Raw genomic sequence first — 17,086 nt, forward strand, 5'->3', positions numbered from 1 at the left:
AAATACGGCAAATAGCGGGGCGCACTCGATAAGATTCCATAGCCAAAAGACGCGATGTAGGCGAAAAGTCCGGCAGGCGGAACTTTATTGCGAGTGCGAAACTAATTGAATACAGCCCTGTGTTTGAAAAATTACAGTTAGGAGCTGATTGGTTGGTGCTATTTATCTCCAATTTTATCTCCCTCCCTGCTTTATTAAATCTCCCCCTTAGGGTGGTATTCAATGAGTTTCGCACTACCCTAGTTACGGCCCTGCATAGCAGAAATGTAGATGTGAGGCACTGCAGTCCTGCTCACATCTGTATTCCCGCGCACAGAAACTCCACTAATGGATTATCTGTAATGAAGCAGAAAGCCGAGAGGTCAGCTTTCTATACATCCTTCCTCCGCGCCTCCCTGCCTGCATCGTTCACAGATCTCCCGCAGATGCACAGTTAAGAATAGTAACAATAAATTGGATTTTTCTTTCTACAAGAAGCAGCTGCAGCCAGTGCTGGGGACCCCATGGAGGTATATAAGAGCAGTGGGAGTGTATAGGGTGCAGTGGTGTAGAGGGATGCTATATAAGAGTATGGAGCTGTTGGCTGGTGCAGGAGGAGGTCATACTGAGGTGTGCATTAGAGAACAGGTGGAATATGTAGTGCGTAAAGTCCTGTGTATGAATATTTCATAGCGGGTTGCATGGTAAATGATTTCCTGTGCAGCGTGTAGACAGTGACCTATATCTCAGCATCAGGGCACACAGAAGTGTATCGACAGGTTATCTATATTAATGGGATCCCCCAGGGCTCCTGGCTGGTGCCTGCATGGATTTTTCCGCCTCACTGGAATTTATGTTTCACCCCTCATATGGGTGGCTCATCTGGAACAATATCATTTATAAAAACGTGGATATAAAATATGTGGCCATTACGGTGCCTTTAGAGTGCTAGCTCTGTGTAACACTCCTGTTTATATAAATACCGTTTTATGTTGTGTCTACCTCTCTCTTTTCCTGTCTTTTGCCTCATACTTTAACTTTCGGGCAATATGCACTGAAGCAGACTTTAGTTCCTGTATGTACCAATAAGTAGTGTATAGTGGTATATGAAATCCCAGGCAGCATATAGTATCACAGAGCAGTATACAAGGGCCTGCAGCATTACACATCTGCCCCTATAGTTTTATATTGTATATTCAGCTAGATCCCCAGGTGATGCAATTTACCTTTACTCCCATTTGTTTCTCTGAGCTAATGGAGCTATGCAGTCCAGCCTCATCTAAGAGATTTGCCTTTAATAATTACCCTCATTATCACAGACTGCCCCCCCCCCCCTCTCTCCATTAATCACATCACACTGTGCCACTTTCCCTTTAATATCACACCATCTACATGTGTCCACCACCGAGACCCCCCTCTCTCCAGCTAGTGTTAATTAACCCCAAATCTACTGAAGCCGGTGATTTGATTCATTTATAACGTCAACCCCTTATTATTGTATCAGTGACTAGAGGTTCTCGCCTCCCAGACAGGAACAGCTTAGGAGCACCCAGGTCCCCCTGAGTCACGCAGTGGGGAACCTGTGAGAATTTGAGCCCATGCAGAGAAGATAGATTTAGATGGTTTGAAATCCTGTGACGACTAAGCTGAGATGTATGAGGTGTAATAATTGTTACTGACACTACAAAAAGAATATATAGTGAGGTTGTGAAAGCGGAATTATCACATGCATTAGAGACGGAGGGCACTGCCAGCCAGCATGCCCCCCTCCCGTGTGCCTCTGTCATGTTCTTGCAGTGAGATAGATGTGATATGCCCACTTGCAGTTCCACGCACTGAGGGAGCGAAGCAGCCGGGGCTTCCATCACTCAGACAGCTGCCTTAAAAGCCTATTAATATTTTATTACATGGTTTGCTTGCTCTTTCTGCTCCTCTGCTCTGCCTGTGACTGACACATTATCATGTACGCTCATGCCCCTAACAGGGGCTGCCCCGGGGACCACCATTGTTCCTGTATAGGTTATTTTCCTGCTCTAGAACATAATTCATTCCTGGTCTTTATTTGAAACCCCTTGGGAAAGTTAATATCATGTTTTATTTTTATATTATATGTCTTCTGCACAGCGTACTTGGGGTCCGATTCAGACCCGCTCGGTAGCCTGCGTTCGCACGTAGCCTGCCGATGTTTGCAATGTGCGCAGGCGTATGCATCGCAGTGTGCATGCGTGAACTAGCCCATGCGATCGGGAAACGTTCGCTCGCTGCACATAGACAACTCGCTAGATTGAGTGACAGGACGAGCCGTTTGTGGGTGGTGACAGGGGATGGTGATGGAAACGGGGGTGTGGTGGTGCGAACGCAGGCGTGTCTGAGCATCTTAAGGCCGTTTCAGAGGCATGCACGTCACATGGCTAAATTACACACAGCAGCACTCGCAGTGCTTGCGGTAGGGTACGGTCAGCCACAAGTGCTGCGTACGCTTCCGATGGTACTCGATGTTACCGATTGTGGCATACACTTCCTGGAGATGACGTGGGAACGTGGGCGTCTTAAGACAGGCTGGTGGGTGTCTAAATACACACCGCGATCGCACGGCAAGACAGTGGGCGTGCTAATGCCTTGCCGTGCATACTTTGGCTGCGTACGAACGCATCTAGCGAGCGGGTCTGAATCGGGCCCTTGGTTTCTACAATGTGATTTAGATAAATACATACAGTGAATATTTCCTGTAACTACAAGGAAGCACCCTAGTAACAGGAATAACAATTAGGGAGAGCGCATTGCAGTTTAAATGGAAATTTTAAACTCACACATTTTGCATCCCTCCACTGTTTCTATCACCCTGTAGGGAGAAGGGACAGACGTCACATAACATATGTATATGAAGGCGATTTCCATCGCACTGTGTGCTAAATATAGCATCTCTGTTCCTGGCTATATAATAAAACAGCCAGGGGGACCGACAGAACAAAACAAGCTGTGATACTCTTTATAAGGGCAACAAAATTGATTGTTTCTGTCTGTTACCCTGAAGTGGGAGGGGCAGTCTTAGGGGCCAATTGATCAAAGCCACTAAGAAACCTATGTATCAAGCTGTTTTTTTCACATAAAATTATGTAGAAACGTCAGTTTCTGCATCATTTTCTGCATCATTTTCTGCATCATTTTCTGCATTGTAGCTATGTACTAATGGCACACTTCACAGAAATCTCCGGCATAGGGCTAATTAGCGCTGCAGATCGCAGTCCCCATTATTATCAATGAGGACTACAAGCTGACCCCTATGTACCAAACTCAGAAAAGCAAAGCTTTGTGGAATTTGGCCCCAGTAGTTTAAACCATCTTCATAAACTGCTGTAAGTCTATGGAGGCTCCAGGAGCAGGAGAGAGATCTTTTGATCTCCCTCTTGCAGCCACCGGACGCTTCCGGAAGTTGACACTGTGCGCATGAAAGACTTCTACGATTTGCTGGGGATATAGCCGGCAGGGACTGTGGTTACCGCAACCGTTGTCCCTGTGAGTTCCCCTTTGTACACAGCAGGGATATTTTCATGTAAAATCTAAATATTCCCAGCGATGTGGATATAAAATAATTGCGGCAGTTCCGTGATTATTAGTACATAGACCCCCCCAGCCCTGAGATGCTGCAAATCTAATGTTTAGTACCACAGACCTATAGCAATACTGTCTGTAATACAGGAGAATACTGAGAATACTCACTAGAGCAGCCCCAAACATAGTTCTGGGGCAATTTAACAAATGTTTCCATCTTGTCTCTGATAGCTAATGCCATCTGCAGATGGTGTTAGCAAGTCTTACCTATGGGTAAAGCACCACCGGAGAGGGATCTTCTGATCCCTCCTGAATGCTGCACATTCCTCCACTCTTTCACAGTCGTAATTGCTTTTGGCTCATGCCTGATGACGTGTACATGCTCTGCACAGTAAGTAGGATGGGGCAGAACAAGAAAGTAAAGTAATATTGAATATTATCACTTTACTATTTCTCTACTCCAGTCCACAGAGACCATTACAAGGGCATGTTTTACAGATTTCCTAGTTGGAGCCCAGGTCTATTTATTACTGGCTGACACATTTACTGAGGAGATCTGTAAAACATGCACCATCATGAGTCCCTGAGGACTGGAGTTGGGAAACACTGCTATAGACCAGAGGTTCCCTAATGCAGTGCTTAAGGCACCCCAGAAGTTCAGGTTTTAGAGATATCCATGGTTGAGCACAGGTAGTTAAATCAATTTGACTGAGGTACTAATTAAGTCACCTATAGTCAACATGGATATCCTTAAAACCTGGATTGTTAGGGTGCCTTGAGGACCGAGTTTGGGAACCTCTGCTAAAGACTCTTCCCTGGGACAGTCTCTTTTTGGAGCCACTGCCAAGTAGTGGCGTAACTAGGGGGCTATGAGGACATATCGGGTGTCGCCATACGAGAGGGTACTGGCTACTCAGTGACCGGGAGCCGCACCGTGACGGCAGTGCAGGCAGAGATTCTGGGGGCATCCCAGCATCTCTGGGAGTGCTGGGCACACCCCCAGAGTGATGACAATGGGAATGTACTACGAGGCCACAACCCCTCTCATGAAAACACGCTCCCATTTCAAACACGTGCCTCCGGCATGACCAGGAATCTATTTGGTACACTGGGTGCAGGGGCATATTTATAATGGGTGCAGGGTGTCTGGGGTACATGGGCCCCTGGGTCACACCTTGCACCCAAATTATACTTACCTTTCCTTCGTCGGCACTGGTGTCAGCGCTGTAAAAACGCCTGGAAAATGTCTGCCGCGGCCATGTTCCCGTCGTTTTGCACATGCGCAGTACAGGGAAAATGGCCGCCGCGGTGACCTGCACATGCACTATAGACTCTGGGCACACTCTAGTGCCCAGAGTGTATCAGTGCGGCGCTGCCGGACTGAGAGGAGGGGGCCCATGATGGAGACTGCACACAGGCCCCCACCTCTCTTGAAACGCCCGATTGGGTGACACGAGTGGCGTCACAAGGTGGGTGCGGGGGGTGCGGTCCGCACCCGGGTGTCACTTGTGAGGGGTGATACCAAGGTGCAGACTTCCCAAGGTGCACTGTAGCATTAAATGCAACACTCGGCTCCTGCCGCTGAGGGAACCGGCTGGCACTCCGCACAGGGATCTCCTGCACCCCCCCCTTCCACACAGGGATCTCCTGCACCCCCCCTTCCACACAGGGTTCTCCTGCACCCCCCCTTCCACACAGGGATCTCCTGCACCCCCCTTCCACACAGGGATCTCCTGCACCCCCCCTTCCACACAGAGATCTCCTGCACCCCCCCTTCCACACAGGGATCTCCTGCACCCCCCCTTCCACACAGGGATCTCCTGCACCCCCCCTTCCACACAGAGATCTCCTGCACCCCCCCCTTCCACACAGGGATCTCCTGCACGCCCCCTTCCACACAGAGATCCCCTGCACCCTCCCTTCCACACAGGGATCTCCTGCACCCCCCCTTCCACACATGGATCTCCTGCACTCCCCCTTCCACACAGGGATCTCCTGCACCCCCCCTTCCACACAGGGATCTCCTGCACCCCCCCTTCCACACAGAGATCTCCTGCACCCCCCCTTCCACACAGGGATCTCCTGCACCCCCCCTTCCACACAGGGATCTCCTGCACCCCCCCTTCCACACAGAGATCTCCTTCACCCCCTTAGGCGCTGGGGTTCGGGGCATGTGGCCACGCCCCCTACCCAAGTGACCATGCCCCCTTTTTGGCGGCGGCCAGTGCCGTGTGAACATCGTCCGTCCCCGCACCGGGTGACACCGCGGGGAGGGGCGCCACTGCTGCCCAGGCATGAGTTTATTGATAAATGTATCTATTAAATCATCTGTGAACAATGCATATAGCAGCAATTATAGATGATACTTAATGGGCAGAAACAGCAAACTGCAAACGATCATAAATAGGCCTCATAATGGGCCTGATTCGGAGTCGGATGCAGCGGTGATGTTGGACGCAGTGAAGCTATTTTTTTTTTTCCTCTGCGCATGCGTCCAGATAGCGAGCAGAGAGTCGCAGTTGTGACTGATGGGGGAAGCAGGGGCGTAACTAGAACTTTGTGGGTCCCACAGCAAAACTTTTATGGGACCCCCCAACTCAGCTCTTCACCAGAGTGGGTATGGCTAGTGCCACACAAGGGGCGTGGTTATTGTTGCCTATCATTTTAATGCATTAACATGCTCAGTCTATCGTTTCCACATCCCCTCATCATCTTCCAACAAATAAATGCTATGAGCCTACTATCTTTATTTCTATACGGTACAATGGAATTACTGTGCAATTGCAATTAACAGTTTATTCTAAGATCTTTGTATAAAACTGCCAATATCTTTATAGTGGGGCAGATAGTATTCAGCAAATTGTATTTCCTTATTGTAATATACAGTTATTAATTAAGGCCCTCATTCAGAGCCGCTCGTAAGCGGCAGTACGCTCGTTCTGAGCGATGTTCGCACATCTGCGCATGCGTACGGTTTTTAGTACGCATGCGCGAACCGGTCAGTGCGGCCGAAAATCGTTTGTTCGCTATATAGCGAGGGCCAGCAAATTTGAGTGACAGAATGAGGCGTATGTGGGTGGTAACAGGGGAAGGTGCTTGGAAACGGGTGGAGATCAGAACGCAGGCGTGCTTAAAGGTCAAAGGGGGAGTTTTATGGGTGTGCATAATTAAAACAGCAGCGTCATTGACCACGTCACTTGGTTGATTTATAGTCAGAACTGCTCGCAAAACTGAGTTAGGAAAAACCAGCCACAAGACTAGCGAGCAGTTCATACGCTGTTCGATGTACTCGATTAATCTAATAAATAGCGGACATGACGTATGATGCGAGCGGCCAGGGGGCGTTTTTATCAAAATTTCGACCGCAAGTTTTGCTCGCTCGTTCAGACTTATAGGCGTGAACAGACCGCAAAGAGCGAACGGTTCATTTGAATAGCCACCCCTTTTTTTAAACGAACGACCGCAAATAGCGAGCGGCTCTGAATGAGGGCCTAAGATTGTTATAACCAATTCTGGTCCTGGTGCACCCCAAGCTCAAGAAGGATAAACTGTTGTGTACCATTTATTGTGGGAGCTGGGACTTAGAGGACAATGGCTGAGGCTGAGCCAGAGGAATATATTTCAATTTGCAAGCCAGCGGCGTTTCCACTGGCCTGTTGTACGGCTCTGCCTCAGCTGCCTCTCCAGTTATGGCGCCTAGTCACTCCTCTATTAGTCTCTGCAAAGAAGCTGATGTCATCACGTCAGCCTCTGGATGATGTCAACGTCTCTGCAGAGAATGATAGAGGAGCTGGCGCCGGCTGATCAGCGTTGTGGAGTCTGTCTCCGCAGTGCTGCTATAGAGGGTAACGGTGGATGGACAGTATAGTTGTGTTGTGGTGCAGTGGGTTGGTTGCTGGCCCGCGGCCCCATTGCAATCGCACCCCTTGCACCCACGATAGTTACGCCAGTGCAGTGGCAAACACAGGATTTCTACAGGGGTGTTTCCAAATGCTTGATTTTAGAGTGAGGGGCCTATTCATCATCGATAAGTGGCCCGGTAACCATGTGGAAATGCCAGTTAACTATTTTAGTTACCAGGCCATTCATCATTAAGGGTTCCAAATGGACCGCCTGATATTCAGCAAACTCCGAAAACTGAAAGTTTGCGGGAACAAGCGCCATCTTCAGACGGCACTTGTTCTCGGATCCGGGGATGCGAAGAGGGATACGAGCGGATCCCTCTGCCGCCTTCTCACTACCTCCCCGGCGGCTTTGCGCATGCGTGACCCCGGAAACGCATGCATAGCCGTGCCGATGGGGAGGAGGTAAGTAACGCAGCTACCTCTGTAGCTGCGATGCTAACCGAGGTGACAGCTGCTTTTCGGAGCAGCTTTCCCCGCACCGGAGCAATGATGAATTGCTCCGGTGCAAAGTTTCCCACACTGCGAGTTGGATACTTAAGTATTCCTCGTAGCAAGATCAATACTTCATCATAGATTCTGGTTGCAGGGTGCCATTCTAGGCACTATAAAAAAATTGTTGAAAGAAAAAAAAAATATGTACAGGTGGTGCTAATTATTTCATTTGTGACACTGAGAAGAGCATGCAGCACTAATAAAAATCTATTATGTTACTATTTCTATTGTGGTTATGGTATGGGCTGGGGAAGGGAGTTTCCAGGCACCCGGAAACCCCCCCTGTGTATGGGTGCACGGGAGATTTACGTCTCATAAATGTTTTAAAAATGTATTGGGTGCTCCTGGCTGGTGACAGGGAGGTGGCTTAGCGGATGCACAGAGATGGTCCGCCTTATGGGTGTGTTATGGGAGTGCTGCAGGCGTGTGGCTCAGTGCCGTGTCTGGGCGGTAGTGCGCCCTGTGCAGCACTGCTACCCCTCTCGCTCCCCCCCGCCCCCCTCCTCCCCATGAGTGCTTACCTTACCATCCAGGATGTGGAGGGTGGGCAGGATTTTCCGCCGTTATTCTTCTGTGCCGTGCACCACTGCCCAAGGTCTCTTCCTGCAGAACTCTGGCGCCGGGAAGTGTGTGTGGCCGGTGACCCTGGAGGCTTCCGCCCTGTGCGGAGGCACCAGCCGCACCACCCTCCCTACGGCCCTGGTGTGGCTGATAGTGGTACAGAGATGCACAGCTGCTCACATAGGAGGCCATATACAGAAGGAGAATCTGCACCTGCCATACAGCAAGTGCGAGTTTCGATGGTGCGATCGATGGTGACATCTAAAGACACACCAATCGGTATTTCAGCATATACGGACGCTGACAGTGGGCGCTGCCGCCTCAGTCCTTGCACATTTGGACGCACGGCTGTACACCAGCGAAGAGGCTTTGTAGCGGCATTAGCAGAAAGTCAGAGACGTGCGACTTTGAAAAGACACAGACACGGGCGCTAAAATCAACCAAAATATCTCGTAGCTCCTTTCTGTGTCACCGTTCATTGAATCATGGAAAATATCACAATCGTAGTGGTCTATGTACTAAGCCATGGAGAGGGATAAAGTGGATGAAGATTAAGGGCGGGATGTACTACTAACACTGCGCGGTACATCCCGTCAGACATCGCATTGTTACTGATCGCATATGGACTAATATATGTGATCAGTACAGCAAAGGACAGCTCTTCCGATAAGAGTTGTCCTTTGCACCGTGGACTTCCAGGTTTATGACCCGGGAGTCCATCTGCGCATGCGCAGATTGATGCGGCGGCCGTGGGGCATGCTGGGAGGGATCCGATCGGATCCCTCATACCAGCGCGATGCGGTAGACGCCCATAGGCAAAAGCTGGCATTACCATCCACATCGGAGCCCCAGCGGCCAGCCAATGAAACATATGGAAAATGCAGTAAAGCCCCCAAAAACAGAGTTTTTACAGCATTTTCCATTTAGCACATCCCTGTCAAAGTACCAACCAATCAGCTCCTAGCTGTCATTTTTCAAACATAGGGCCTGATTCAGCTTTCGGAATAGAGGGTCTCATTCAGAGCCGCTCGTAAGCGGCCACTCGTTCGTTCCGAGCGATGTTCGCACATCTGCGCATGCCTATGGGTCTCAGTACGCATGCGCGAACCAGTCAGTGCGGTCAGAAATCGTGTGCTCACAATATAGCGAATGCCTGCTAATTTGAGTGACAGGATGAGGCGTTTGTGGGTGGTAACAGGGGAAGGTGCTTAAAAACGGGGAGTGGAGATCCGAACGCAGGCGTGCCAAACGGTCAAAATGGGCGTTTAATGGGAGTGCATAATTAACAAAGCAGCGTCATCGACCACATCAGTTGGGTGTCTTTTAGCCAGAACTGCTCGCATGATTGCGGTAGGAAAAACCAACCACAAGAATAGCGAGCAGTTCATACGCCGTTCGATGTACTCGATTAATCTAATAAATAGCGGACATGACGTATGATGCGAGCGGCCAGGGGGCGTTTTTTACAAAGAAACGTCCGCATGTTTTGTTCGCTCGTTCAGACCTAGAGGCGTCAACAGACCGCAAAGAGCGAACGGTTAATTTAAATAGCCACCCCCTTTTTCAGAACGTCCGTCCGCAAATAGCGTTCGTCTCTGAATCAGACCCAGAGTGAGAGATAGCACTTAACTGTGAACCTAGACAAACCATATTGCAATGCAAGGGGTGTAAATACATAAATATTTTTGCATGTGGTAAATACTGGCTGCTGTGGAATGTAGCCCACAAATACTGCACAGCTTTATTATTACCATACCTCCCAACTGTGCCGAATTTAGCGTGACAGTCCCGTTTTTATGGGATTGTCCCGCTGTCCCACCCGCGGGCCGCAGTGTCCCGCGGTGGGGGGGAAGTTGGGGGAAGCATACACCGCTGCTCTGCGTAGCAGAGCAGTGTGTATGCAGAGCGAGAATAGATGCTGTGCGCATTCACAGTAGGGGGGAAGCCCGGGGGCAGCCCAGCATCTCGGAGATGTTAGGCCACACCCCTTTGCCTGTAGGCCACACCCCCTTTTCGGGAGCGCTGCGGAGGCACGTGGATGTCCCGACTGGTTATAATCAAATGTTGGGAAGTATGTATTACTCTACAATTTAGATGTCAGTTTGCACACCTCCCTCCCAAATCTAAATATCTCTGCACATTTTAAATCTGCCCCACCTGCAGTGCAGCATGGTCTCACCAAGATGATCAGTTGAGAGAGATATCTTACTCTATTTCCAAAGCTGAATCAGGCCCACAGCCTGTAAAGCAGTGTTTTCCCAACCTCGGTTCTCAAGGCACACTTTCAGTCCAGGTTTTAGTGATATCCATGCTTGAGCACAGATGGTTAAATCAAAATAACTGATGTACTGATTAAGACACCTGTGATCAGGTATGGCTAGCCTTAAAACCAGGACTGTTAAGCTGGCCACACACTAGACCAACTTACATCCAACCATCTAACTAGTTGATTGGTTGGAATGAAAATCTGGTAAGGTATGACAGCAAATGACAATCAGCAATTTGCTCCCAAACGCCGGAGAATTAACAAAAACTGTTGTTTGAACAAATTGTTTAGATCAAACATTTAACAAACTTGTCTGACGACCATTTTCATCTGTTTTCTGGCATTTAGGAGCAAATTGCTGATCATCATTTACTCCCATACGTTACCAGATTTCCATTTCAACTAGCCAACTAGTGAATGGTTGGATGAAAGTTGGTCTAATGTGTGGCCAGCTTTAGTGTGCCTTGAGTACTGATGTTGGGAAACACTGCTGTAAAGTGACATGAGCTGATTGGTTGGTACTTTATCTCTCTCCACGGATTAGTACATAGATCCCATATGTACTAAGCAAGTATGCAATGGTACTGGGGATTGTTTATTTTATTTATTTGCACTTTTTACATTGGAGTATTCCGGCATTTTGCTTTTTTTATGTTTTTCCTCACAGGCAATCTTTTTGTTGGCTGACTGCATGCTGAAACTTCATTATTGTGTTCGATAATTCATGATAGTAGGGGACTTTATGGTTTCCTTTTTTTTTTATTAAGTGTTAATTTTGATGTTTTATTTGCATTGGTTTTCATGTGCCTGTTCCGGTATTTCCACTGCGGCCCATTCCCAAAGGCCTGTTCACCATCAGTGGCCTCCCATCGATGGTGGAAGCACTCACCATTGTAATCAGATCATCGATGGTTGATGGCCAATCCTATCCACCTTCTCCAGTTTGTAAACAACCGCTTTTGTTTTTTGTTATCATGATCAAGAATGAATTATTAATACTATTTTCCTTTTTCTCCCACAGTAAACAAGTCATATATTATTCATTGTACTACAAAATAATGTACTATTCCATCAGAGGCCTCCGGCCACATGTAGGGCATCTCTGCTTATCTGACCCCAAGAGCGTACAAAAAAGCCTATAATAACCAGAAGCCATGAAACCTTTATCCCCGGAATCTTGCACATTATTATAGCAAGATAGCAAGATAAAGAGAAATAAAGAGAAGTCACAGAGACGGAATATACACGCTTAGTGCACTTCAAGGACAAGGCAACGACAAATCGCTTTGCTTAGTGGATAATGGCTTTCACCAGAATCCCCTGGAGACCACAGTAATACAGATAAGTAATGGAGTGTCTTCATGAATTACAGCATCCCCTCCTGGAGAGGTCTATGGGAACGGGCATGCTTACCCCTCTCCTCTCCAAAGACAGTGGAGGAGGAGGATTTATTTGGAAATGTCTTCCGCACCGATCCCATCAGGGTGCAGAACTTACCCAGCAGTTTCTGGATCCAGGAAGCCTGCGCAGGACTGTGGATTCTGGGGTTGGAAGGGTAGCGGATGTCTCTTTCTGGAGGTCAGCAGATCCCCGTGTGTGGAAAGGAAAAGTCTATTCAGAGACCACTTTTGTGGATCCTCAGGGGAGCCCAGATATGTGCAAGAAGTTACTGTACTCTCCAGAAAAGGACATTCATACTGTCTCTTGTGACATAAAGGAAGACGACGTTCTGGATCTGGAGGTAAGTGTATCATCATAGAGAAAATTCATTGTGTGTTTTGCAAAGTAATTGGTGGATGGTAAATTCAGTGGGACCTAACATCAGCCCAAGTACTGAATCTAAACCCAGCCCAAAGCGACTAAACCTCAATCTGGAGCTCTAAAACTACAGAATCACAGAAGACTTTGCTTCACATATTCTAGTACTGTAACAATTCCTCCTATAGGTTAACTTGTACTTGTTGAAATATATTTTTCTTTTTGATGCTTGATGCATTCTATTTTTGGGGTACAACCTCCAATTTCCCCTCAAGTTTGCTGATATAAAATGTTTGCACTGGGCCATTTATGTCTTAAGGAGCGTTGCTTGAGGGCAGGATGGAGGTGTAGTGACAGAGCTGTGTGTGGTCAGTGTAGAGAAGCGAGCAGTAGGGTGAACTGTAGCTGCTGTTATATGGCTGTGCGAGGTCAGTTTAGGGAAGTGAGCAGTAGGGTGAGCTGTAGCTGTTATAGGGCTGTGTGGTCACTATAGGAAAGCGAGCAGCAGTGGCATAACTAGGGTATTTGGAGCCCAGGGCAGATTTCAAAATGGTCCCCCCACCCCCACCCCCCCAAAAAAAAATTGTATGCATGCACCGAAGGCGAAAAATGGGCGTGGTGACTTAAAAATGGGGGTGTCAACATGACACACTCCCTTTATCGTCACTCAGAACATTCCTATCCATATGCACCTTAGACCCAGTAGTGCCCCTTATACAGTACCCCCAGTATGCAATATCCCCAGTAGTGGTCCCTCTTATGCAGGCCCATAGTAGTGCCCCTTATGCAGTACCCCCAGTAGTGGTCCCCCTTATACAGCCCCCACATTAGTTCCTCTTATTCAGTGCCCCAGTAGTGGTCCCCCCAAATGCAGTGCCCCATGTAGTGGTCCCCACAATGCAGTGCCCCCAGTAGTGGTATCCCCCTTATGCAGTGCCCTTTATATAGTGCCCCCAGTAGTAGCCCTCCCCCTATGCAGTGTCCTCAGTAGTGGTCCCCCTTATGCAGGCCCCCAGTAGTGATCCCCCCTATTCAGTGGTCCCCCCAGTGCAGTGCCCCTAGCAGTAAGCCCCTTACATAGTTGTGCCCCCAGCAGTAGTCCCCCTCCCCCATGCAGTGCCCCCAGCAGTAGTCACCTCCCATGCAGTGCACCCAGCAGTAGTCCCCCCCAGACAGTGCCCCCAGCAGTAGTCCCCCCCCCAGGCAGTGCCCCCAGTAGTGATCCCCTCTATCCAGTACCCCCTGTAGTGGTCCTCCCTATTTAGTGCCCCCTGTGAAGTTCCCCCTTATATAGTCCCCCCTATGAATTGCCCCCAGCAGTAGTCCTCCCCAGGCAGTGCCCCCAGTAGTGATCCCCCCTATCCAGTGCCCCTTATACAGTGCCCCTTGTAGTGGTCCTTCCTATTATTGCCCCCAGTAGTGGTCCCCCAGTGACGTGCCCCTAGTAGGAAGCACCTTATATAGTGCCCCCAGTAGTAGTTTCCCCCCCATTAGTATCCCCCCCCAGTAGTAGACACCAGAAGTGCCCCACCCCCAGTAGAGATCACCACCCAGTAATGTTGCCGCCAGTAGTAGTAGTAGCCACCCCCTCCCCCGTTGTGCCCCCAGTAGTGCAGACACGTTTAAAAAAAAAAAAAATACACTTACCTGAATCCACGCTCCGGCTCCAGACACCGCTCCCGCCGCACGTCAGTCCTCCCGGGCTGGCGCACTCAGCATTATGGGAGAGATGTCATGACATCTCCCCATTACCCACTGCATGAGCCGGAACGCGGAGCTCATGAGTGAGCTCCAGCCCACCTCTTGCAGTGGGTGCTGCAGCCAATGAGAGTCTGTCTGACTCTCATTGGCTGCTGATTCACACACACATCGCTGCCGCTCGGCGGTGATGTGTGTGCAGCGGCAGCAGTCAATGAGAGTCGTCTGACTCTCATTGGCTGCTGATTAACACACACATCGCTGCCAGCGTTGGCGGCGATGTGTGTGTTATGCACAGCATGAGCCCACCTGCCACCCTCCTCCTGGCGCTATTGGGCAAGCGCTCAGGGGGAGGGAAGGGGCTCGGCTGTGCAGCACAGGACCGGCACTGGAAAGCCTAGCGCCGGTTCTCTGTAAATGTGTAGCGCTGGCCGCACACACTGCGGTCGGCGCTACACTGCCTAACTGTTGGCGGGCCATTACCGTGGCCGGCGGTGCACCCCCGCACCGCCAGTCTTACGGCGCCCAGGGCACACGCCCTGCTCGACCCCCCTTAGTTACGCCACTGGCGAGCAGTAGGGTGAGCTGTAGCTGTTGTTATAGGGCTGGTCAGTATAGGCAGGGTCGGTGCAAGGTTTCTTGGCACCCCAGGCATTTCTTCAGCCTTACGCCCCCCTCCCTGCCCCCACCCTTGATAGCTACACAAGCCCTTATACAGTGCCCCCAGTAGTGCCCCCCCTATGCAGTGCCCCCAGTAGTGGTAACCCCTATGCAGTTCCCCCAGTAGTGGTCCCTCCATGCAGTGCCCCCAATATAGTGCCCCTCATACAGTGCCCTCAGTAGTGCCCCTTATACAGTAGTAGTCCCCCACCTATGCAGTGCCCCTTATATAGTGACCCCAGTAGTAACCCTCCCTATGCAGTGCCCCCAGTAGTGGTCCCCCCAATGCAGTGCTCCCAGTAGTAGTCTCCCCCTCAGCAGTGCCCCAGTAGTAATCCTCCCAGTAGCAGCCCTCCCTATGCAGTGCCCCCAGTAGTGGTCCCACCAGTGCAGTGCCTACAGTAGCAGTGCCCATAGTAGTAGCCACCCCCCAGCAGTGCCCCCAGCAGGAATCCCCTCCCTATGTAGAGCCCCCAGTCAGGCCTGCTGAGAGCCGCAGCTGGCCCGGGTAATAGGAGGCGTGGCCTATTTGCAGGAGGTGTGACCACGCCCCCTTTCCGAAAAAAAAAAGTTTTGCAGCGGCACTGCGCGCTGGGGAGGGGGGCGTTCTTGGCCCCCTCAGCCCTGCTCAAAGCCAGGGGGGCGCGATCAGTGTGATCGCTCCCCCCCACAGGCATAGGAGACTGCTGTGGCTGCTGCTCAGCAGCCACGAGCAGTCTCCACTGCAGCTCAGCACACACTGTCTGCTGGGCTGCTGTGAGGGAGAGGGAGCGGCGCCGGACCCGGGCCCCCGCTGGGCCCCTCAGGAAGCCTGGGCCCCGGTAATCTGTACCCGCTCCCCCCCCTCTCGGCGCCCCTGCCCCCAGTAGTAGTCCCCCCAGCAGTACCCCTAGTAGCAGTCTGCCCCAATAGTACCCCTAGTAGTAAACCCCCTCTATGCAGTGCCACTAGTAGTCCCCCCAGCAGTGCCCCTAGTAGTACCCCCACCAGTGGACCTAGTAGTACCCCCAGCAGTGCCCCTAGTAGTACCCCCAACAGTGCCCCTAGTAGTACCCCCATCAGTGCCCCTAGTAGTACCCCCATTAGAGCCCCCAACAGTGCCCTTAGTAATACCCCCATCAGTGCCCCTAGTAGTACCCCCAGTAGTACCCTCATTAGTGCCCTTAGTAGTACCCCATCAGTGCCCCTAGTAGTACCCCCATGAGTGCCCCTAGTAGTATCCCAGCAGTGCCCCCAACAGTGCCCCTAGTTACCCCCCGCAGTACCCCCATTAGTGCCCCTAGTAGTATCCCAGCAGTGCCCCTAGTAGTATCCCAGCAGTGCCCCTAGTAGTACCCCGCAGTGCCCCTAGTATTGCCCCTAGTAGTATCCCCCACAGTGCTCCTAGTAGTGCCCCCAACAGTGCCCCTAGTAGCACCCCCGCAGTGCCCCTAGTAGTACCCCCATTAGTGCCCCCCAACAGTGCCCCTAGTAGTATCCCAGCAGTAGTCCGCCCCCCCCCCCCCGCCAGACAAACACACACACACATGAAAAAAAAAAAACTCCACTTACCTTAATCCCCGCTCCGGCATGCTCCTCCGTCCGGCGTCCTCCCGGGCCGGCCCGCTCTGCATGATGGGAGGGACGTGATGACATCTTTCCCATCTCCCACTGCAGGAGCCGGAAGCCGGCTCCGGCAGTGGGCGCAGCAGCCGATGACAGTCTGTCTGACTCTCATCGGATGCTAAAACAAACACACAGCTGCCGGCGCCGGCGGCTGTGTGTTTGTTCCTAGGGCTGCACTTTTGTGCCGTCCACACTACCGCCCTGCAGTGGCCGGCGCTCTTAGGCAAATGCCTAAGTTTGCCTAGTGGTAGCGCCGGCCCTGAGTATAGGAAAGTGAGCAGTAAGGGAAGCTGTAGCTGTTGTTATAGGGCTGTGTGTGGTCACTATAGGAAAAAGAGCAGTAGGGTGAGCTGTAGCTGTTGTTATAGGGCTGTGTGTGGTCACTATAGGAAAGCGAGCAGTAGGGTGAGCTGTAGCTGTTGTTATAGGGCTGTGTGTGGTCAGTATAGGAAAGCGAGCAGTAGGGTGAGCTGTAGCTGTTGTTATAGGGCTGTGTGTGGTCAGTATAGGAAAGTGAGCAGTAAGGGGAGCTGTAGCTGTTGTTATAGGGCTGTGTGTGGTCAGTATAGGAAAGCGAGTAGTAGGGTGAGCTGTAGCTGTTGTTATAGGG

General features: G+C 50.7%; 1 protein-coding gene across 4 annotated transcripts in view; it reads left to right on the forward strand.

Annotated features, from left to right (window-relative positions):
* TMEM91 (transmembrane protein 91) overlaps positions 1–17,086 on the forward strand; it is a 65,463-nt gene that overhangs the window by 23,716 nt on the left and 24,661 nt on the right. The window contains exons 1-2 of one of the 4 annotated variants that reach the window (XM_088477055.1): positions 11,184–11,336; positions 11,777–12,496. In XM_088477055.1, coding sequence (XP_088333181.1) covers positions 12,104–12,496 — 393 coding nt within the window. In that variant the 5' untranslated portion in view covers positions 11,184–11,336; positions 11,777–12,103. Of the gene's footprint in view, positions 1–11,183; positions 11,337–11,776; positions 12,497–17,086 lie in introns of those variants that run through there. The other 3 variants (XM_088477058.1, XM_088477056.1, XM_088477057.1) reach the window with 3 other exon arrangements.

Source organism: Taudactylus pleione, unplaced genomic scaffold (genome assembly GCF_031769625.1).
Source record: "Taudactylus pleione unplaced genomic scaffold, aTauple2 ptg000199l, whole genome shotgun sequence".
In the NCBI taxonomy this organism is placed as follows: domain Eukaryota; kingdom Metazoa; phylum Chordata; class Amphibia; order Anura; family Myobatrachidae; genus Taudactylus; species Taudactylus pleione.